Source organism: Cyprinodon tularosa, unplaced genomic scaffold, assembly GCF_016077235.1.
Source record: "Cyprinodon tularosa strain WSP-4 unplaced genomic scaffold, ASM1607723v1 ctg272, whole genome shotgun sequence".
NCBI lineage: Eukaryota > Metazoa > Chordata > Actinopteri > Cyprinodontiformes > Cyprinodontidae > Cyprinodon > Cyprinodon tularosa.
Window position 1 is genome coordinate 2,317,862 of NW_024038977.1, and position 23,026 is coordinate 2,340,887.

Consider the following 23,026-nt stretch of genomic DNA (forward strand, 5'->3'; position numbering starts at 1 on the left):
AATTGTTTTATCTGACTGTCTGCCTGGAAAACTGGGACCCCTGTTCTGAGCCTTGACATTTTCATGTGAGACCTAAAAAATGAGTTGATAGTTTACTCTTCAAGCAATTTTGTTTCTTCTGACAGACTTTACGGTTGTTTTAGGGAGACATGTAGCTTTGTGATTATGATGATTTTCATGCTTTATAACATTTGTACACCAACATCACTAAACCTGTTGATATTATCAGGTATGTGTCCAAAATACCTGGATTAAACTAATTTACAGATCTTTCACGATAAAGAAAATAATGTTTAAAGAGGAATTTATCAGTTTTCAGCCTGTTTTCAGTTTCATAAAGCTTATGTTGGGGCTAGAGGTTACACACATCTATGCAGTTAGTACATTTTGCTGTCCCGTACCCATACATGCCATCTTCCTCCTAGAGTAGTAACCATTCAAAATTTCCCCAATTTCCTAGCTGGGCCCTTGTCTGGTCCCCTACAATTTATTTTTAAACAAAATCAATATTTGTATTAAAATATTCTTTCTATTATGATTTGTGGACCTTAAGATCTAGAGAGAAGTATTATCTTCTGGTCTTCTGTCATTCAGTGAAAGGGTGGAGTCAGAGTAAAGAAATATGCACGCCCATAAGAAGTAGGGGATCACTCCAGTGGCATGAAATTGGAGGGGATTCTGCTGGTAGTGGCAGGGAAGTTGGCTGCCATTGGGCTGGCGTTTGACTTGGAAGGGCCATTTTGAATGGATGCTGCTGTAATCGAGCCCCAACAAAATAACCTTTGGGATCATCTGAGAACTGAAATCTATCCACCATCCTAACACATGCAATATATTGTTATTTACAGGATATACAAGATTGTACATATCTATTAATTAAGATATTAAACTCCTCTAATAATTAATTTGTAAACATAAAGTCACCCAAAATAAATAAAATTGACAGCATGACACACTTTACCTTAAAGTGCTGCAGGAGAAAAACAAAGCATGATGAGTAGGTATCTACACTACATACAGTATATACATAGACACATACATCTTATAGAAACCAAGTGCAACTATTTAACAAGTATAGCATATATTCTTATTACAATCAAAAGGCATGGTAAAATACAACATTAAAAAAAAAGAATATGTGGAGTGCTTCCCATCATCAGAAGTGGGGCAATATATTTTTTGAGAGTTATACTGAATGTTGACCAATATTTGAAAGAATTAGCATTAGCAGAACTGGCAAATTATTGGAATACAGTTCAGATTGGGGAAGGGGAGTGCAGTGAAGTGCAATCAATAAAAAAGATCAATACAAGTGCTATTAGTTGGTTAATGTGATTGTTTGCACATACAGTATTCTTGTTTTTTGCTTTTCTTCTTGAGATCCCTCCTTTCTTTTGGATCACCCTCCTTCCTAGTCCTGCTACATAGCTAAAAGAAAATGGAGGAGTTTCACTGTCATTTTGATTTCTTTTTTCTGACTATCTTAAACATTGCTTGCAGAAGCTTTAAACTAGTTTACAGCCTTTGGTATGAACTGGCATTTGATGGATAGCACTTAATGTGATTGACATGAAAAATACTTCAAGTATTGAGTTAGGTATCATCCATGTCAAATGCGGAAACACAGTGCCACAGATGGTATTTCTAAAAAGAGAAGAAAATAAAGTGACAATTCATGGTGAGATCATCTCCACCCACAGATGTTCACTTCTTCGTGAGAGTAAGGATGGAAATGCTGAAAATAAATAGAGCATAACGAAACAAGAAAACACTCATGACATGCACTATGATTGATATGCATGTGATTGCACTATGATTGATTGATATGACTATGATTAAAGAGAGAGAGAGTTATTTATATATATATATATATATATATATGAATTTCTTTTTTTTCTAGAAAAAGAAACTGTTGCTGGAAACCATTGCAGTCAAATCTACAATCATCAGAATCAGAGAAAACATCACACTCACCAACAACCCTCAAGATGTTTCAGAGCTCGACCTGACCTTAAGTGAGCTGTCACATGTCAAAAGGAAATCCCCATCCTGTCTTCTGACACTTATAACAAAAAAGCTTTTCACTGTCTATAACTGTGGTATAAAAGTGACTTGGCAAGTTGCCTCCTTTTTTAGGATGGAGACAATCTGCTGCCAGTTTGCATGTTGAAAAGCAGCCAGTTCCTTAACAAAACAATAAGGAACCTGACTTGGTGATAATTCTAGGTAAACATGGAAGGTGTTTTTTTTTTTTTACCAACAATAACAACAAGTTTCAATCTATAAATTATCCCTGTACAGAATTCAGGGCTTGATCACATTTTGATGAACTTATTTTCTAATGCAAGTTGTTTGAAAAAAAGAAAAAGGAAATAAACCTTTACCGAAGTGCTAAATTGGACGCTGTAAATCAAATCTGACACTTAAGTCACTAATTAAGAGTGTAAGGTACTAATTAAATTCATTACATAGTGCACTGCAGTAGGAATATCTCCTACTACCATAAAAAAGCAACAGTTAGTCTCTAGTTAGAGAGCAAGTTCCCCTAACCATTTGCAGCACTGGGCAGTGAACCTTATTCCATTGTTTTAATAAACCCAATATTCAATTTGATTTTGTCAGACTCATTTTGAAAAAAAGCTAAAAGGGTTTAAAAACTTACATGAGCCTTTTTTTAAACAATCTTCATCTTAGACACCCCTGCCTATTCTCAAATGTCAAGTGTCTATGCTTTACCGTCTGACCTTGAAACTGATTTAATCAATTACTTGGCAAGGCTACATTTACTGCTGCTGAAGAGTGAAAATGTGAGCTTTGCTGTGATGCTCTTAGAAGCACTTATTAAAAAGCAATTTAAGTCTTGCATGAACTATTACCAGTTTTTGCAGATATACTTGAGCCACTGCAAGTCATAAAATACTTTACACAGCCAAAAGGTGTAAACAGCTGAAGCAGCAACATTATAACTAGATGTTAACGCTCAAAAACTATTTATGCACTCCTTAAATTTTCACATTGGTCTTTTTGAAATAAGTTTAGTTTAATTATATTATATTATGTGTGACACAAAGTAGCACATAAAGGTATGTATGACCTGAAAACTAGGAATTTTGGTGAAACATGGTTTCAGACAGCAGGTGACACAGAAGCAGAGGTAGCCTGAAAACACAATTAATCAAGAAACTCCAGTAAGCCTGACTCGAGTCAAAAAATATATATATATATAAAAAGAAAACATTGTTCAACCTCACAAAGTCAATGTCTGTCTGACGATGAGTCCGTGTTTGGTCAGATTATTCTGTAAAGACTCAGAACAGAGGGAGTCAGTCACGCAAGACAGACTGTGGGATAACTTTAAGGGGCATTTATTTAAAAACTGGTGGAACGGATCTGCAGTAGCAATGGCTAGGGTGTCTAGTGCCGTAGACTCTGCTTAAACAGTTCAGCCTGTGTCCTGAGAACATGCGTTGTTTCCCTGATGTCTCCAAGGTTCTGTTTTTTTTTTCTGTCAGCAATGCGTGGTGAGATTGAGGACCCAAGTGCAGAGGTGAGGAGGCAGAGCTGAGTTCTTGAAGATTTAATAAAATACTCACATGCAACTAAGGCCAAAAATCCAATATAACAAATACAGAAAAAAAAAAGAACCTGAGAGACATCAGGGAAACATGCATGAGGAGCCAGGAAGAGACATTGAACCAGCACTGAGGAAATGCACAGGGAGAGTTTATATGGGAGACTGAACAAAGACAGGACTAATGAGCTGATTGGGAGCAGGTGTGAACAGAGGATTCTCGAAAGGAGCTAGGGAAAAGGAGACAACACAAGAGGGCAACAGAGGGCAATCAAGAACTACCTAAGAACTCAAATACATCCAGAAAACATGGATCAAAGTGAAACTGAAAACTTAAAACATTGAAAATGTAAATATTGTTTGAAAAATAAAACATATGATACTCACATTAATGTTCAAGTTTTTTTTCATTTAGAGATTGTTTCAATGCCTCTGTCCAAACGTCTGCCCTAACCCCTATGTAAACCACTATATAGGGCTTATGCCATTTTGTGTCTAAATGTCTAGTGGATGAAAAAGTTGTGAGATAAAATTTTCCCACAATGCCTCTTGAAACGTAGTGTGCATCCATGGTCGCTAGATGAGCAGATATATCTTAGAATGATTTGCAAGACCTCCCCTCACATAGGATAATGGGATTTGTTTGGGGGCAAGAAAAAATAAAGATGGTGCAGCGTTCGAGCAGCTGGAGTCTTATGACTCAAATAGTCTTATGACTGAAGCAAAAAGTAGTGGTCATCTGTACAAATAGTCAGTTTACTGAGTTCACTGTAAAGTCCACTACATATAGGCCCCACTCTTTAAAGGGATAAAGGGGTTAGGGCAGATGTTCTGACACAGCCAATATCAGTGGAAAGTTACTTTAGTTTTGGCATTGAAGGAAGGGCGACACTGAAGGCTACTTCAGGAACCTTTCCTTTTTTCAGTACTCATCATCTGCCTGCAGTTATCTCATGGAAGTGTTAAGTTCAGATACTGCTGTTTAACCACAAGAAAGGGTATTAATTTAATAGTATTGCCTTTGTTATATTTTCTTATATACATCGGCTGTTTCTTGCACACCAGTAAAAATGTCGCACATGTTGCATCATTGGCATTGATCCACTGGGATTATTCTAGCATGAAGAACAATGTACGTCAGCCCTTAACATCTAGATACCTCAATCACTATATAGAGCAGGGACTATATAGAGGACTTTATAGTGAACTTATTTCACTGACCGTTCAGACACGATCCCTACATTTCGCTCCCAGTTGATCACTTAACTCCGACTCCAGCGTGTGGTGCTTGCATCATTGTTTTAGATACAGCTGTCAGGTAGTGACAGGTAGGTAGCAGGTCGCTGTGGCAGCTTTCTGCGCAAAGTATTCCGGGATGAATCTGCTCACTGATCACTACTTTTCAAGGTGCATTGTGGGAAATTTTGAGCCCACTACTTTTTCATCCACTAGACTTTTTGGTTACTCATTTAAAATGGGGTAACCCTTACAGTATATAGTGCTCTATGTGGTGATTAGAACCGACATTCAGACACAGCCCATTCCGTAAACCAAATAACTCAAATACTTAGGGGCATATCAGCAACGGTAGAAGTACCTCTGCATTTACAATGATAAATCAGAATAGGAACAGCTATCAGAAATGTGCTGGCAGTTAGGAAGGACCTAAGACCAGTACATTGGATTATTTGTGTTAACAACTGCTTTAATGAGAAAATGTCAGGGGTTTCTTAATACAGCTAAATGACAAACATTCAACCAATTTGATGGTTTAATAACTTTAAAAATCAATTTATTACCAAAAATGCATGCATTGCTTTCCTCAAATATTGATTTATTCAATAATTAAGGAGGAAAAAAAAGGTTTTTGAATGAGAAAGTTGGTTTATTTTGTTGATTTGGTTTTTGATTAAAATGTGAAGGATTGCGATTAATTAATTAGACCCTGTAATTGACTTGATTAAGAATTTAATCACGTCCCTCCACTAATTAAGTTATTTTTCTTAATATAGCACAAAAGAATCTTGATTTTTTAATTATTTTTTTTTGTATTGCTCCCATCTCCCTAGAAGTTAGAAAGTATCATTTCTGCATGCGTAGTCTTAAAAATACACTAGCATCATTTACAAAAAAGGTTAGCAGCACAGCCATGTCCTGCAGGGACTTTACTGACTTTATTATAATAAAATAATACTCTTATTTGTGGTTTAGCACTAGTTTCACAGTACTTGTATCAGACTGTTCCATGTGTTCACTGCAAGTACTGTAGATGATGAGAAATACTTGTAAAACTATTTGGCCCCACACCGGAGCCAAGTGCCAACTTGTAGCGGCATCCTAACTTAAGTACACTGAAACCATCTCTAATTTAAAAGATTTGGCATGAAATCAAAGTATTTTCAATTATTCAGCAGCAATGTTTGCTTCTTCAGCATTTGATTTTTGCAATGTTTAGCTTTACAAAATTTACATGTTAATTGTTTGACTTTTTAGTTTCTGACTTTTACTGGTTACAGGTTCATCTCCAGCAAATCTAACATCTAGCTTTGAAAGAGCAGAACAAAAGACGGTAGTGGGAAACCACTGAAAATGTGTTAATGTACATAGAGAGTGATGGTGAATATGCCATCATTGCAACTGGTTGCTCAGATCAGTGTGTTGCTGCATGAGATGGTCTGTCCACATACTGTATTGTCTTACCAATTTTTGTGTACAGTAAATGCTGCTCCCTACTGTTTTAAACATTGTTTGAGAAAATAAACATTGTAAAAATTGAGCTTTGCACAGACTCTCCAAGACGTTCACACTTGGTCCACCTGAAGTACGCACAGACATCCATGAAGAGAAGTTCACTCAACCGGGCAGCCTTAAGGTATTGCATGTAGCTATAGCAGGGAGAAAAAGGTAGATTGAGCCAACACGTTATGTCAACATATGCATTTTTAAATAGTAATAAGGCACATAGCTCCCTTTTATTCATTTAACAACCTAAAGTTGAGTGTGAACATCATTGGAACTGGAGAATGAATTGGCTGATATGTAAATGGATACATTGTGTATCCAATTGCCTAAACTGTATATAACTTATGTAAGTTTGAAGAATCTCAGTTGATCTTAGAGGATTTTCCCAGGATCAAGACTGGTTGCATTTAGGTACAGCTGAATCAGTAGGTTCTGTGCCCTTATGAAAATGGGCTGAAATGTATCCTGAAAGCCTGAATATGCATGGTACCTCTGTGTACCGTAAGCCCCTATTACATATTTAAATATATGGTTTTACTGTAACATGAAAAAAAGGTGAAAATGTTCAAAAGGATTTACCGTAGAGCAAATATAAATATATATATATATATATATATATATATATACATATTTATATATATATATATATATATATATATATATATATATATAATTATTATTATTTATTTATTTTTTCTCACGTTACATTACAGTGTAGCATTTTGGTGCCCTGAGCAAGGAAACCATAATATTAATAATAATCTAACTTTTTTCATGAGAGCTAAAAATGTTCAAAATGACCCAAATATACTATCACCTTTGCACAAACTTTATGCACATAGAAGAAAATTAGACCTTTTTTTTTTTTTTTTTTACAATATCTCACTAAATATATTTACATGACATACAATTTGCCATCAGTGCAATACATAGGAATGTTGCATATTTACCAAATGTTAGACTCTTTCCTTTATGAGAAAAATAATTCCAATGATAAAAGTGAAAGTAATGTGTAAAATAACATGTGCAACCTTTATAATTTTAGACAACTTCAAAGGAAATAATAAAATAATATCTTAGTATCACCCTATCAACAAAGATTTAGCTTTGAAAAAGTAATAAATCACGTGTACATATATACGTCTTCATACATGTAATGAATTGCTCTTGTACAAATAGGAAATATAACTTTGGCAGTTTATGAGGAACAAATTTATCGGAAAAAAATACAAAATCACAATATCAGAGTATCAGCGATGTTAAATAAGCTTGCCTTCCAAAGCTCATGTTCACAGTGGTCATTTAGGAAGGCTGGAAGCGAAAATAAAAATAAAATAAAAAAAACAAAACATGAAAACAAAAAGCCAAAGAAATTAAAGTAAATAAATAAGTAAATCCACTCTCTCTGCTAAGACTGTAGCACTGGAGGCTTTTACCAACGTTTTCACGTTTATAAAATTACAAACATCTATGAGGGTTTACATAGCAGTCATTGCCATTTAAAAAAAACTCGGTCTGATTTCAGGTCGACGTAAACTACAAACAGTTTGAAGGCAAGGAACAGGACGCTGATCGGGGTCACTGTGGAATCATGGGAGAGACATGATTGAGAAGACATGCACAACAGTGCAGAGTGGAAGAAAGGGAAGCCATAAATGAAGACTGAGGGTGCAAAATAAAGAGGACTGCAACAATCAAAACGCCACACGGTTAGAAAATTACTTACACCGGACAAAATAACCAAGCAAATTTCAAACATACTAACTTCACCATAATTCATATATGTTAATTATGTTTTTGTTTTGTTTTTTTTTTCACTGGTTTGGCACTTTATTGGAACAAATCTCTGCTCAAAAAGACTAAATGTTGTACAAAAGGTATCCATGTCTCATTACAATAACTCGTAGAATATAGTACTTAATAGTGAGCATACGGTAAGTAAACACTTGTACATACTTTAGTTTTAAAATGAACATTCCGACAGATGTTTTACACACATGCACAAAAAACAAACAAACACAACTCTCACTCTTGCTGCTTTGCCAGTTTTGGGCCTCCTTCTCCTCTCTTTGGACGAACTCATTCTGATGCTGTTTCCAGCATCTATCCCAACGTTGGCTGCAACCATGCTCGCTTTTCTCCACCTGCTATATCTGATCTGAAGACAACACAACTCTTAATACTGCATTTTTTTTTCCTAATTTACTTCACACTATGACACCTCCTCCGTTGATCGGGTGTCAGTCTTGAGACGCACAAACTCTTTGGCCACCTCATCATTGGTCCTTTGAGAGAGTATCCTCATGATAGTGAGGCCCGTTTCGTCCATGGTGATGCTCTTAACCAGTGGGTAACAGGCCACGCAGCTGCCCGTTTCTGCCAGCTCTTTGAGCGGGATGACCGTCATGCCGATAATGCGGTCCTCACGGGCAAAGCAGTAGTCTTTTACTGAGATGTGTAGTTCGTAGACCTCTGGACCATGTTCATTACTCAGAACGCTGCAAGAAATGACAAAAAAATATGAGAGAGGGGTTCCATATTATATAGGGTGACCAAACGTCCGTATTTCCCGGGACATATCCGTATTTCACGTCCTGTCCCGGGCGTCCCGGGTTTTTTTTAGAAAGTGAGGAAATGTCCTGATTTCACTGCGCACAACGCTCCGTGTGACGTAATCCCTGAGCTGCGTCAGTGTGGGCAGCCCTGTTGTTAATCAGAGGCTCTGTTCGAAAACCTAGGACGTGTCCTCCAAGGACGCGGTCTACCTAGACTGGATCCTTCGAAGTCCTTGAAAATAAGGAGGCCGGAAGAGTTTTGGCTGTAAATTCGAACAGGTCCTCCCTTCGGCGGGTTTTACCGCCGTATGCTCTGTTGCTTAGCAACCGTGAAAGTTGACACACAAAGCAGGAAAAGAATGAATACCGAGGTTTTCAAAACTGTTTGTTGATTTATTTATTTTTTTAAAAGTTAAAGTGAACAAAGACTACACTCACAAGAATCCAGAGTGGATTCTTGTGAGTGTAGGAACAAATCAGAGCAGGAACAAATCAAATCAAATGTAATGATAGAAACCTTAGTCAGTTAAATAACCTGCTGCTGTCATTCTGCTCATCTCTGATGTTGCTTCTATTTTCAAATATCCATTACTGTAAAAATGTCCATAGCTGCATATTGGTTATCAATTCTCCAGTTTTATATTGTTAAAACACATTACAGAATTTTATTTTTTATATTTTAACTCTTCCCTATTATGTTATTCTTATACATTTTTCTAAGGTCCTCATTTGTGTGACCATTTTCAATAATCTTTCTGCTGCTGTAAATTTGCCCATTGTGGGACAATAAAGGGATTTTCTATTCTATTCTATAAAAGGGTTTGAAATATATAAGTAAATCTAAACAATGTATCTACAAAATATATCTGCAAAATCTCTAATATTCAACAACAAAAAATACTTAGTTAAGCATATTGTGCAAAACAACAATAAAAAAATGAAACTCCTATCAGATTTATAGTTCCCACTCTGCAGATCTATTAGAATCTGTCCTTAAATTACAGCCAAACTCATTTACACAGTAACAGATAAAAGCCTTTAGATAAACCAAACATTACCGCCACTTATCTGACTCAATAACCATTAAAACAACTAGTAACAAGTTACATCTCCTCTCATCACGGAGCCAATCCCGATGATGAGACATTTGTTCTCTCAATCAAACCCCCCCCCCCCCCCCCCCCCCCCCCCCCCGCTCCAAGGTGTCCTGGTTTTCCCAAATGAAAATATGGTCACCCTAATATTATATATTATATCAATAATTATAAGTGTGTGAAGTTTGCCGGTTTAAACACTGGCAGTACACTTTCCATTAAATGCAGAAGCCATATTTTCCTACTGTGGATGTAAGGAGATTCTCTTTCTTTTTTCTAAACTTCATGGTTATTTAAGTAACATCTCAGCAGAAACTGTAATTGATTTGACATATAAGAAGTTCTTTTAGCTGTCGAGGGTTCTCAAACATTTTCAAATAAATACCAATTTCATAAATACAAAGTTTTCCAAGTACAACAATCTTGTGCATTTCAAAGTAGCAGTACATCAGATCCTTTAGAGCTTGCTGTATTACTTCATAGACATAAAACAAAAAGAAAAGAAAAAACAATCAAACAAACATCATTAAGGCCACTTCATGATTGACAAAAGGAATGTCCAAATATTAAGTTGAAAAACAAATTGGAAAGAAGTTCCCTCATAAATTTCACCTAGAGAAAATACTGTTTTGCTCTCCATCCAGATCTTAAAAGTGGAACATAGCTGCTTTGTATATTAAACATATTAGAAAGCATAAAAAAACAGGTGTCATACTGTTGTTATGTTTTGTGCTTTATTTTTCTGTCAATCTGTAAAAAGCTTACCGAAAAAAAGGAAGTCTTATTATAATTATTTCGTAAGCAACCTTTCTTTGGCTGTAGGGGCTTACTGGATCAACATAACATTAGAATATTGTTTTTTTTACCAGAAATTTCATCCGGTTACTACCAATGATACTTATATCTTATTTAAAAAAAACATAGCTGCAGATTACCCCAATCTAATCCCAACTGTCTATCAGATAAACTGTATATGAAAGCAAACTGAACCCCAACATTTCTTTCAGTTCTCAGCTGGATATAACCTGTCAGTAAGCGAGGATGACTGGATGGCATTTTCGCTGTGAAAAGGTTTCTCATTATATGTATGACATGGATGAGACAATTGAGTCATGTTCTGCCAGTGAACATCTCCACTTAGACAGGCCATTATTCTTGGACAGCCAAGCCTTTAAGATTTCTTGTTATTGTGACAATGGGTTAAGGTTAAACATGCACTCCCTGGCTAAACAAGTAAATCATTTGCACATGTCTTAAAAAAAAAAAAAAGAGTAGCACTGTATATAAAACATAAAATATGATTGGGAAATTGTTTTCAGAATAATAAATTCCACATAACTTTTATATTATGTTTAATTAATAACTCTGATTTATGTTATGTTAGTTACATTACCATGTTGAAATTAAAGTGGAGAAATGCGGTTGAGGCTAACTGTGATGATAGGAGCAAACAATGTCCTGACTACCTCCTGATAATGGACCTTCCCATCCTATTGCTAAAACCGGGCATACACTGTGCGACATTCAATCGTTGCACGCAGCTACAGCTCAAACTGTATGATGTAACTGCAGGGTTTAAACGTTCACAGCTCACAATGGATGTTCTCAGACTGTGCGGCATGATGCTCTAATGCGATCTGCATGCTCACACTGTACGTCTATAAACCACACGTCGGACCCAGCGCAGAGAGATGGCGCTGGTCGGACTCGTCAATCTGGAAGAAGAAGAAGAAGAACTCCCTTGTTTGAATATGCACAGTGCATGAGGTTCTGGTGAATCGGCTGGTAGCTCTGCTTCAACAGCAGAATCTATCCACGAAGACCTCAAGGGGCCAACTGAATTTCAAACATCTTTGCTTTTCTCTTGACCTTACAATTCCTGATCGGGAGGTGGTCATGAGAGGCTAATTGCCCTTCGTTACCTCCTGTATACTACACAACACAGGATGCACGAGGAGGCTGAAACTCGGCCCGATCGAAAAAAAATTCTCACACGACTGGAAAATCGGCCCAAAAGGGCAAAAAATCTTACAGTGTATGGCCGGCTTAAGGCAGAGCCTGGTCACCTAACATAAGAAGCTCATAACAGCTGCTTGTATGCAAGATCTTGCTTTATCATAATTTATATCTGATGTAGGTGAGTAAGAGTTAAAATACAGCAGTAATGCAAAGGCTTTTTATTAGCTCTCCATCATAATTCCTAGCCTGACGTAGTCCTACTCAATTCTAGTCAGAATATGAGTCTGATACTGCTCCATAGAGCTGTGATTATGGGGCGTGTTTCGAACGAACCAGGAAAAAAAATGCCTCTGCACTCAATTGGATAGACCTACAACCAATAAGAGCAACGGAGTGCGTGACGTATGTTAAGCAACGCATAGTTGTTGTCAACAAAAATCAAAGCGTGCAGTTGCACGCCTAGAATAAGAAGATGAGCCTTGATCGCGTTTCTCTGTTCCTCTTTTAAAATTAATTTGCTGTCGATATCTTCTAGAACAGACCTAATAGCAGAATCTACACACCTCAACTCTCCAGCGGCAAGCATTGTTGTTGTCACCCAAGCGTGCTTTGGTGACGTGGTTGATTACGTTACTGTTGATCATCTGTCCATCATCGTATAAAGCCCGCCCTGAAAATTTGATTGGCCCGCCAGATATTGTGCGAGCATACTCGCGCTACTATTGAGCAATGCCAGACCGAACTTCCCGACCTCAAACGTTGTGGGCGGGACTAAGTTCGGAATGGCACCCAGGCTACATAATTCCTACAAAGGGACACCGAACCAATGCAATGAAATCCCCCTGCTTTAGTTTAGGACTGTTTTATTTCTCAAAAAACTTTAATACAAGACACATAGTATCCTTTTTGAATCATTGGTGTGAATCAAACAATCAAACTTATTAAGGAAAGTAGGAAAGTACATCCATTATTCTTTGGTTAATAAGTGGATAAATGTTGCTCTCTGTTGAGTACTTTAAATGTTACTCAACAGTTAATTGTGAGCATAAAAGAGAGATACACTCATACAATAATAGTGATAAGAAAGGTTAAGGTTTTTTTCAGAAAATACCAGATCTTAGGAGGACAAAGGAGAGAGCTGGTCATATTGAGTCATTAAACATGTTGTCCCCTGCTGATCCAGAGCGATCATTGGTGTATAAAAATTAGCAACCATTGTCATCATTCATGCCTATCAGCTAATGTACAACAGTTTTAATCGGTTGGCTTTAGATTACAGAAAATAAGGTCAGCGGACTACATAGACTTAACAGTTATTCTTCACTGTTGCCACAGCCATATTTCAAAATTACATTATTGGGTGCAATAAGTTTAAACAATGAGGGAAGCATGAAACATCATTTTATTATACTGATTAACCATCCAACTTTTGCCTACTTCATCTAATTTATGGATTTTGGGATGTGCTGGTGAAGATCTGAAGCCTAGATCTTTAGCTTATCTAAATGTATCAAGTAAAACAACAGTAAATATAAATTGCTGTCTTGGATAAAGTTAGTTTGGTACTCATAGGCGGAAATCATGGTAAATATTTAAACAATTTAAAATGACAATCTTTGGAGGGAGCTCAAACTCAGCAACAGCCCAAAAACCTGACTGATCTAAAAAAGAACTGTTTCGAGGAGTGGGCCAAAATCCCTCCTGCGGTGTGCAACCCTAATGAAAACTGCTTGAAACATTTGACTTCTGTAATGTAAACAAACATGATTTTCTCAGATATGTAAAATACTTATTTGCAGCGTATCATACAAAGCAATTGTTAAAAAAATCACATATTGTGATAAAAAAAAAAAAAAATATTGTCTTTCACAGTGGACATGCACCTATGATGACATATTTTCCTCACTGTAAATATTCAATAAAAGCACGTTAGATAATAAAAAACAAGTTTCCTAATTATTAAAAGAAATCGACAACTCACCCTGCAAATTGGTTTGGTCGACACATGCACATGTTGTTCCTAAGGTGGAGCTATGGGCTGGTAGTCTGAGAAAGCTCAGTTTGCAGATCGGGTCAAACTAATAATAAAATTTCACCAGTGAGTACGAGCCAGTAAATCACTTAACACATCACTTGTTCAATAAGTGCAAGAACAGAAACATCCATCCATTTTCTGTCAGGCTTAATCCCAGTCAGGGTCACGAGGGGTGCTGTTGCCAATCTCCGGCTGACTATGGGCGAGAGGCGGTGTACACCCTTGACAGGTCACAAGTCCATCGCAGGATCAGAAACATAAAAAGGCATATTTCTCCATTTTGTCAAAAACCAGCCACTCATATGAGCTTGGTAACTAAGCAAAAAGCCTAGCTTATGTGATAGATGGGAACAGAGCGAGCAGGGGAAATAGAGATTTTAGAGTTGTGAGAGCCAAACTTTAAAATGTATATGTATTCTTTACTTAAAATTGAGGTAAGAGTTTGGATTATGTTTTGTAGCCCAGTAGTGCTTATATGAATTAAATGTTTGTTTTGATAGATATTTATTTTTTATTTGTTTGCCAAGATCGCTAAATTATGATTGGTAAAAAAAAAAAAAAATATATATATATATATATATATATATATATATATATATATACAAAACATTGTTTCACTTCTTTGGGAAAAAACCTGCACTTTTTTAATCATGCAATAAGTTTTGTTTTGTAGCGGGCAAGTGCTAATGAAAATATCTCCCATGTGTGTTGTTGCTGTTGTTTGTGAGTGTGTCCAAATGTGAGTCAACCAGGTAATTTTTAATAGTAAAAAAAAAAATAAAAAAATATCGTATTACAGTCATTTTAAGGTCTCCAACACAGAAGCTAAGTAGAAAAACTACAGCAATATAAAGCATCTATAATAAAAATGTCTTTGAGAAAGGAATGAAATGCTTATAAATATGTTTTATAATTCCTTTATTAGGCCATGTCAAGTCAGCTATGCACGGAGAGTAAGCAGCAGTTCGACAGACGGTAGAGTTTCAGGTCAGGTTTTTAAGCTTTTCTTTATCAGCGTTATGAATTAAGAAAAAATTGTTCAGATGTACAGTTATTTACAGCAGGGGTCTTCAATGTTTTCCAGGCCAAGGACCCCCAACTGATGGAGCGGGGACTCCCTAATTTTATATTCATTGTATGAAATTGTGTTATATCAAATCGGTCCTATAGCCTCTCTAATACAAATGGAGTAATGTAATGAAAGTATTTTCACCCTGGGATAATTAAAGTATTAAGGTAGTCTGATTCTGATTCCTGGTTGATGGGACAGGTGTTGTGAATGAAACGGTGCCCAGCTTCCTGTGTGTCGCTGAATGTGTACATTGATGACTGAAAGACATATTCTGCCTCAATTTATCTGTTTACTGTTGAAGATCTCCGATTTACAGTATTATACTTTCATAGAAAAACCTCAATAAGGGTAAAATATGAATTAATAAAGAGCAATACTAAAGCTACAAATATTACTTTCAGAAAAAAATATGTATGATACGCTGAAAAGCTATCAGGGAGCAAGAGAGAGAGAAAGAGTGTCCCCCCCAAATAATTACTGTACTCACTGAAATTTCTCTTTTTAGAGTATTAGATTAGATTTCCGCCCCTGAGTATAATACTGTACAAAACAGTACTTTTTTGCCACTCAGTGACATTGAAATCCTTCAGGTGTGGTAAACCTCAGCTTGCTTGGCTCTGCGCCTTACACAGTATGTGGGGGATTAGATTCACAAAGCAGTCACTTACATTTTCTAGCTGTTTTCTAGGGACTTCTAAATAAATCTAAATAATTAGATCCTAGATAATTAAATTAGATCCTCTCGATAAAGTAATAATAGGGAAGGTTGTAAAGACTCCTTTTGCAAACAGGTCAATAGTTCTTATTTAATTTAGGTTAAAGCAAACTAAATGCAGTATATTTAAACAATGGGGACTTTCTTTATTCCTCTTTCTTGATTTACTTGTTTGCAAAACCTTCAAACAAAAGTTGATACTCACTACTGGAATGTTTCATTGTATTTTGGAGACCAGTTGTTGTTCTTGGTCTTGGTGCTGAATTTGCGCTTCTTGTCAGCAAGGTGTGGACCGATAGCGTTGACCTCCACAAAGGGCCGGAACATAGCGTTGGTCTGCCACATGAGGTTGTTCACTCCAACCACTGAAATAAAGAAGAAACAATAATTGATATTGAAAAAGACCCTGAATGGGGATTTTAAAAGTCTGCTTCCTTTCCAATAATAAGAAAATACTAAATTGGTAACAGCTCACAAAAACAACAGGACCTTTTAAAGGTCGAAAGCTGTTAGCAGCAAAAAAAAAAAAAAAAAAAAAAAAACCTTTTTAATACAAACATGTTTTTAAGAGATGTCAAAAGATGTTTAATTGCTGTTTAGGTCTATTTAGATGGTAAGAAAGAGCAAAGCTTTAGGCAAATAATAGGAAGGGTTAGGGTTAGTGACCTTAGAAAAATCTCTGTTTTATCAGACTGACATTTCATCTCTTTTTCTTGTTACATGGCATACTTAGACATTGTCCCTGTCCTTGTACCCCTAAACTTAACAGAAATTCACATCTGCTCCATAAATTCTTTGAAATTCTGCTATCCGGCAAATAATAGAGTATAAAAGCTAGACCTCACAGAGATAACAGCTTCCTTCCACATGTATTAAAACTCTCAACTGCTAAATAAATATTAATCTCCACAAAAATGAAAAACATATAACTAATTTATGATTTAGATTGACCATAACGCCTCATCAGATTTTAAATTGATTTGATTTACACAAATGAAAATGAAGTGCTAAATATAAATCCAGCAGTATGTTTATTTCATACTTGGCACTGGTTGTTTATTGACCACAGACAGATATGAAGAGCCATAAGTATAGTTCGTTTTATAAAAAAATAAAAACAGACCTAAAACGAAGATAAGATGCTTTTGTCTGACACTGATAAAATGTTGGCAGTCATCTGATAATCTCAGAATAACACCATTACCATCATTACCGATTTGAATGCTATCTGAAAGCATGCTTTCTGGGGAACATACTTCCTACCTTATTTTGTATTTAAAACACTAAACACAAATTAGATAACAAGACATGCCAGGCTGCTATGGTTTTTCTTATATATATATATTTTTTTTACTTATGAAACAATTCTGCTGAACACTGCAGCTCTGATACAACTGTATTTTATAATAATTAAGGTTTCACTGTGATTAGTTTAGGTATGTCAAAATGTTTATTAACCCTCTACTTATTTCTGAAATAACAGTTTCCAACAATAATGCCACTGTAATCTGCAGAAGAGAACACTTCTGATTTAAAAAGACCAAAGGCAGGTCTGAGTGTAGGAGGAATCTCACCCTTAACGCTGATTTTGTGTTCTCCTGTGCCAGGGTGAGAGATTAAAGTCACTTGCATTGACACCTCCCCCACGGATCCATTGGATGACTGACCTGGAGAAACACCAAAACAGCAACAGGAACATTGGGAGATGCATAAGAGAAAGCAGGAGAGAAAAGAGGAGTAGAATGAGGGGGAGAGTCAGAGAGGAGGCCAAGGAGAGGAGAAAGAAAGAACAGAGATGACAGTAAACATTCAAACCTGTGGGTGAAGCTTTTTATATGGATGAGATAGCCAGAAATACCTCCCAAGAGCTGTGTATAAACACCTTTCCATGTCGAAGCAGAAAGATTATAGCAGGAAGGACGGACTACATCATAAAACAACAGCAACAAAATAGCAAGTACTGCCAGGTTTTTCTCTCACTTCAGACAAAACAAGGACAACAACAGAGATAAAATGAGAAACAAACCATATTGTGTTTGTTTTGAAAACCATGGAGCAGCAGATGGAAAACAAGAGGTACACTATATAAATATATTATTCCTCATTAAGAAATGATGACAGTCAAGATGAAAAGCAATAAAAATGATGTGACTTCTTGGCTGTATAGTGCCCATTAAGGTTTTATATCCTGACCTGTACCACATTTTTTTCTCATTGCGGCAGTAAACCTTGTTGTATTTGATTGTCAGTTTAAAGCAAACATTTTCCAAAACCTTTTGCAAATAAATTTGTGAAAATATTGGCATGCATTTGTGTTGTGAACCATTTCAAAATAACGCCCCTACACTATTTTAAGTTGAGGTAAATTTTCTAAGTAACGAGGGCAACTTGACTGAATCATAATCAGAATAACAACAGAATAACATTTGCTAGAAGTTAAATGTATAAATTAAGTGGTACAGTATAAAAAGCCTTTAACTCCTCACTGAGCTTTGTCCAATTAAAACATTACTCCTCAATACTCCAGAAATCCCAAGTTCTAAAAACTCATTTCAGGGAGATGCTTAACACCCCCCACCCCACCCCCGCACAACAAATCCACACCGTGCACCATACATACACACTTAAGGCCAGCAACTTTTCAACAACCGTTTATTAACTAACTCTAAAACAGAACAGTATTGGTCTTTTATTCTCAATTTTCAATACTTTCCATCTTGTAGTCTTGAACATCATTTGCGCTTTCTGTTTTTCATGGGACTTCAGCATACAGTGCAATCCGCCACGATGTGATCATTCCTCACCATGGCCGGTTCTAGACAGGGGCCAACAAGGGCCAGCGCCCCTATAAATCATGTCCTGGCCCCTGTACTGAAGACATAATACTTAAAAGAAATTGTAATGATGATCTGAGCTGGAACAGACATGGTTACTGGTAGGTTCTTTGGATCTATTTCATTCTTTTCCTTACTAATTATTCAAAAACAATAGGGTGATAGCTTCAGTAGTACTTAGATAGGATCCAAGTTGTCATCTGTTAATTTTTTTTTTTTTTTTTACAAATAAAAAAATGCTCTAATTTTTTCAGATGAATTTAACAGTTTTTTCTTGAGTTCTAAATCAATTTTTAAAGAAAATGGTAGTTTTAACTTAAATTAAGTCAAAAAATATGTACAATTCCTAAATTATAAATGTATATTGACCTCATAAGAAATAGAATTTCTATTGAATCTAATTGAAAAGAAATTTCCCTTCCTGCAGCTCTCTTGCCCTGTTTTTTATTTCTTGCTTTTCTGTGCCCCCATAAAAACACGCTGGCCCCCTCCTGGTCCATTTGGTCTAGATCCGCCACTGTTCCTCACCTTCACTAGATGTGGATATACTTTAGTATATTCTGCTGTAAAATTAGTCCTATATTTTTGTTTTTTACTTGAGGATTGACCCTCTGCCCTTTCACAGGATGCACAGCTTTTAGTGGGAACTAGGTGACTGCCAGAGAGTTACCCCAAACTTATCGGACTGATCCAATCAGCTCTCTGACAACCAGCCGCCTGGAACGCTGGTTGAACAGAGCATCGCTTTGGACAGATACACTGCACAGGGTTCACCAGAAACCTCCTCCCCACACCCCGATCTCTGTTGTAGTTCCTGCACAATCACAGCAGTTCTAATCCGCACATGGTGTACGAATTATGTCTGATAATTATGTCTGATACTCCGACTAAAAACCCTTCTACACAAAAACAAATAAATCAATTGTCAGTATTCATATTATGTAAAAAAAAAAAAAAAATCTGTGACCCACTGGCTAAATTTTGAGACAAGATTTCTGTTTACTATTCTTAAAGCGTCAATATCATTCAGTTGTCCAAATTCTATCTGAATAAAAACTGAACATTTTGACCTATTTATACAAAAACACAACTCAGGTTTATGTCATTTTTGGTAAATTAATTATAAAAACCAAACGCTGTGCATGGCTTAAAGAATCACATACAGTTCTATATAGGCCAGGTAAGCAGAAACTTTTTCACCTACACACCACCTATCTTATTATAACTATCCTCACCATGAAACATAGCGGTGACTAACACTAGGACTTTGGTATTGTTTTCTTCTACAGCCAAAGGGAAAGTAGTTAGAGCTGAATGAAAGATTTCTCTAGCTAAAAATACACAATGATCAAGAGGAAACTTGTTGGACAGGACCGCTTTTTACAGTTGCATTTTCTATCTGCTTCTTTTTCTATGTCTGCTTCTGTCTCCTTGAACCCCAGTCGGCCTCGGCAGATGGCCGCTCACACTGAGCCTTGTTCTGTAGGAGGTTTCTTACTTTTAAAACGGATTTTTTCCTCCCCACTGTCGCTACAAGCATGCTTAGTGTGAGGGATTGCTGAAGAGTCAATGAGTCGATGCAATCAACTGGTTTTCCTTACTGTAGATAGAAAACTTTGAATCAATTTGACTGTATGATCTGGTTGAACTATAAAGTGCCTTGAGATTACATGTGTTGTGAATTGGCGCTACATAAATACACTGAATTGAATTGAAACTCTTCCAGCTGGACAAAACCTAACTTACAAGAAAATCTACACTAGAACGGTTTATATAAAAAGATATTCATTTATAAAAAAAGTCCCATTCGATCGAATCAGACTGACTGAGCTATTCTACGAAAACAAAAGGGCAACAATTGCAGCCTCTACATGGTAAAGCTAGAAGTCACATATTAAACAAATTAAAGAGTTAGTTTTAAAATGACTGTTTATCCTCAAATATACCTACATCTTTTGTGCTGGGTTAGTTATAAATTTAATTCTAATATCCAGTTAATATCAAATAATTTATAAATCAATATGTTTAGGCAAAGCAACCTGCCAAGTTACCCCTTAAATACAGTTTCATCAATGGTGGACTAACAGTTACAATGAATTGCTGACAATGTATGTCACTTTGTCTAATGTGGGGACTCCTTCCCATTTTAGCTGTCTGAGGTTTTACTGAACATGTGGGGGAGAAATAAAGATGTTTACTCCTGAAAGGTATGAGGCGGTTCAGCTGATGAAAGGGCGTGTTGATCTGATGTCTAATCAATAAACGCCAAACTCGCAGTGCTTATTACTACCGGTAATTAAGAAACTAGCCAGAGATTTATACTAATGATGCCTGGAGATGCGGAGAGAAGGGCGACAAATACAGCTCTCTTGCAATACTGAGGTCTAGTCTGGTGGGAAATTAAACCCCTGCAATGACATATTATAGTTCCAGGATGACAGGATGATAGATTCAGTGTGTTTTTTTTGATGAGTCACAGAAAATTCAACAAATAAGGAGATGCACAGAGTATCTGAGAAACTGAGAGAGTTTGAGTGGGATTAGATTTGTAAATGAAGATGAAAAGGATTAAAGGCAGATACAATAATAGATGTGTTGAGCAGGATAAAGTTTAACTTGAACAAATTGTAAAGAAAATGAAAGACAAAGATAAGATGTTAACTGTCACATTACTCTCTTACTATAAAGACAAACTAATCAACATTAGACTTTTTAGTAGATAAGCTGTGTTATACTCTAGTGAGATGACTATAAATTAAAATAGTGCTCCTGGGAAGTCGCTGATGAAGATTCTCAGTCATCAAGGTCATAATCATTCCAGAAAAGTAAAAAAACAATCCTCTGGACCTTTTTTCCAAGTTTGAAGATGTTTCGCTTCCCATCCAGTTCAAGGCTTTATAGAGTGGACCAAAAACAAAGTCTTGTTTTTGCGTAATAAACATGCAAATTGAACCTGAGGAGCCGGTCTGCCCCTTTGAAACATTGGCCTGCAGCTTTCAAAAACCTACAATTCAGCGATTTAGTTGATTCCTTCCCACTATCATCGCAACCCCCACCCCATTATAGGGGAACAGAGCACCTTGTCTCTTCACCCAGGCCAACAATTCCCTCTAACGACCCAACTTTCTGAAATATAGACAGGCTTCGGGTATTACAGGTTAACAAAGAAACCAAATGACCCCCGTTCCAAAGGACCCACTTGTCAATTTGATGTTTAATTTGCATGTGTCTAAGCCGAAAACTATGCTTTGCTTTAGTCCACTCTATAAAGCCTTGAACTCAACAGTATTTCTGACATTTTGAATTGAAAAAGCTTCCTGGATGGGAAGCAAAACATCTTCAAACTTGGAAACAAACTCCTAGGAAGTTGAAAGTGTCTCTAGAACCTCACCCCATCGATCAACAGAGATGCAAAAAGCTGGACCACAGTAAATTTGCAAATTCATTAGAATATTGAAATTTAGCAGGGGAAAAAAATTGCATAATAAATAGATTGATTACATTTCATTCATTTTCCCAGAAATTTTGGACACAAAGTACCAATCAACGAACAATTTTGATAAAAGCCCATCAATATCTGCACTTATAGGCATCTTATTGGGCAACCTCAGATAAAGGAAGAGAGCACGGTGAATAACCTATAAAGGGCAGAAGAGGGATGAGTGACTTAGAGGGGGAGGAAGAGGAGAAACAGGGAGTTATCTCAAAATAGCACACAGCAAAAAGCTGTGCAACTCTTCCCATCTGCCAGTCAGTGAAAGCAGTGTGGCTGGTTGGCCTGTTGGCCGCCTGGCAGATGAGCCTTCTCCTTCAGCTTTTCTGCTTCTCTGCTGCTCGCCTATAAAGCATCTGTGGATTAAGGAAATTGAGGCAAGCAGGAGGTATGAGCTCCAATGCCCCACTGGGCAGCATTCCCTTGTGGGGCTCTTTGGACACCTGAGGGGATTTCTGCCTCGTTCCAGACAGTAATTGGGTGGGAGGTTAGACTTTCTAAAGACATAAAGTGAGACAAGTAAGTAAGTGAGTAAATGAGGTCAAATAAATAATGACAGAGGTAAAAAAAATAGCTCAGAGGGTTTTAGGATTTACACTTTTCAAAACAGTGGTTGCATGTGCTCAGAATATAAAATGTGGAAAATAAACTTAGATTATATATCTGAGGCTAGAGGAGCAAAAATAACAGTCTTTTTTCCACTCTTGAATAGACAAATGATTCGAGCTGTGAAAAAGAATGAATGCTTGGAAATAAATGCATAACAATGATACAAATACTATAATGTAACTGCATCTGTGACTGATGGGATTGACTGAACTTCCAGCAATCAATTCTTAAACAGAAGAGCTTTAAGCTAAAACAATTGAAGAAAATTGTATTTTTTTTCCACAGAAATAATCGCTGGCAGACATTAGAGAGAAGAAATGGAAAAAAAAACAACAGCTATTCTCTGA

The 23,026-nt window shown here is 36.6% G+C and overlaps 1 protein-coding gene across 3 annotated transcripts in view; it reads right to left on the reverse strand.

Annotated features, from left to right (window-relative positions):
• Positions 1–7,169: 7,169 nt before the first annotated feature.
• LOC119786455 (protein unc-13 homolog C) overlaps positions 7,170–23,026 on the reverse strand; it is a 181,604-nt gene continuing 165,747 nt past the window's right edge. For all 3 annotated transcript variants that reach the window (XM_038289813.1, XM_038289811.1, XM_038289814.1), the window contains 3 exons: positions 17,318–17,410; positions 15,949–16,108; positions 7,170–8,811 (listed from right to left, as the gene is read on the reverse strand). In XM_038289813.1, coding sequence (XP_038145741.1) covers positions 8,526–8,811; positions 15,949–16,108; positions 17,318–17,410 — 539 coding nt within the window. In that variant the 3' untranslated portion in view covers positions 7,170–8,525. The remainder of the gene's footprint in view (positions 8,812–15,948; positions 16,109–17,317; positions 17,411–23,026) is intronic.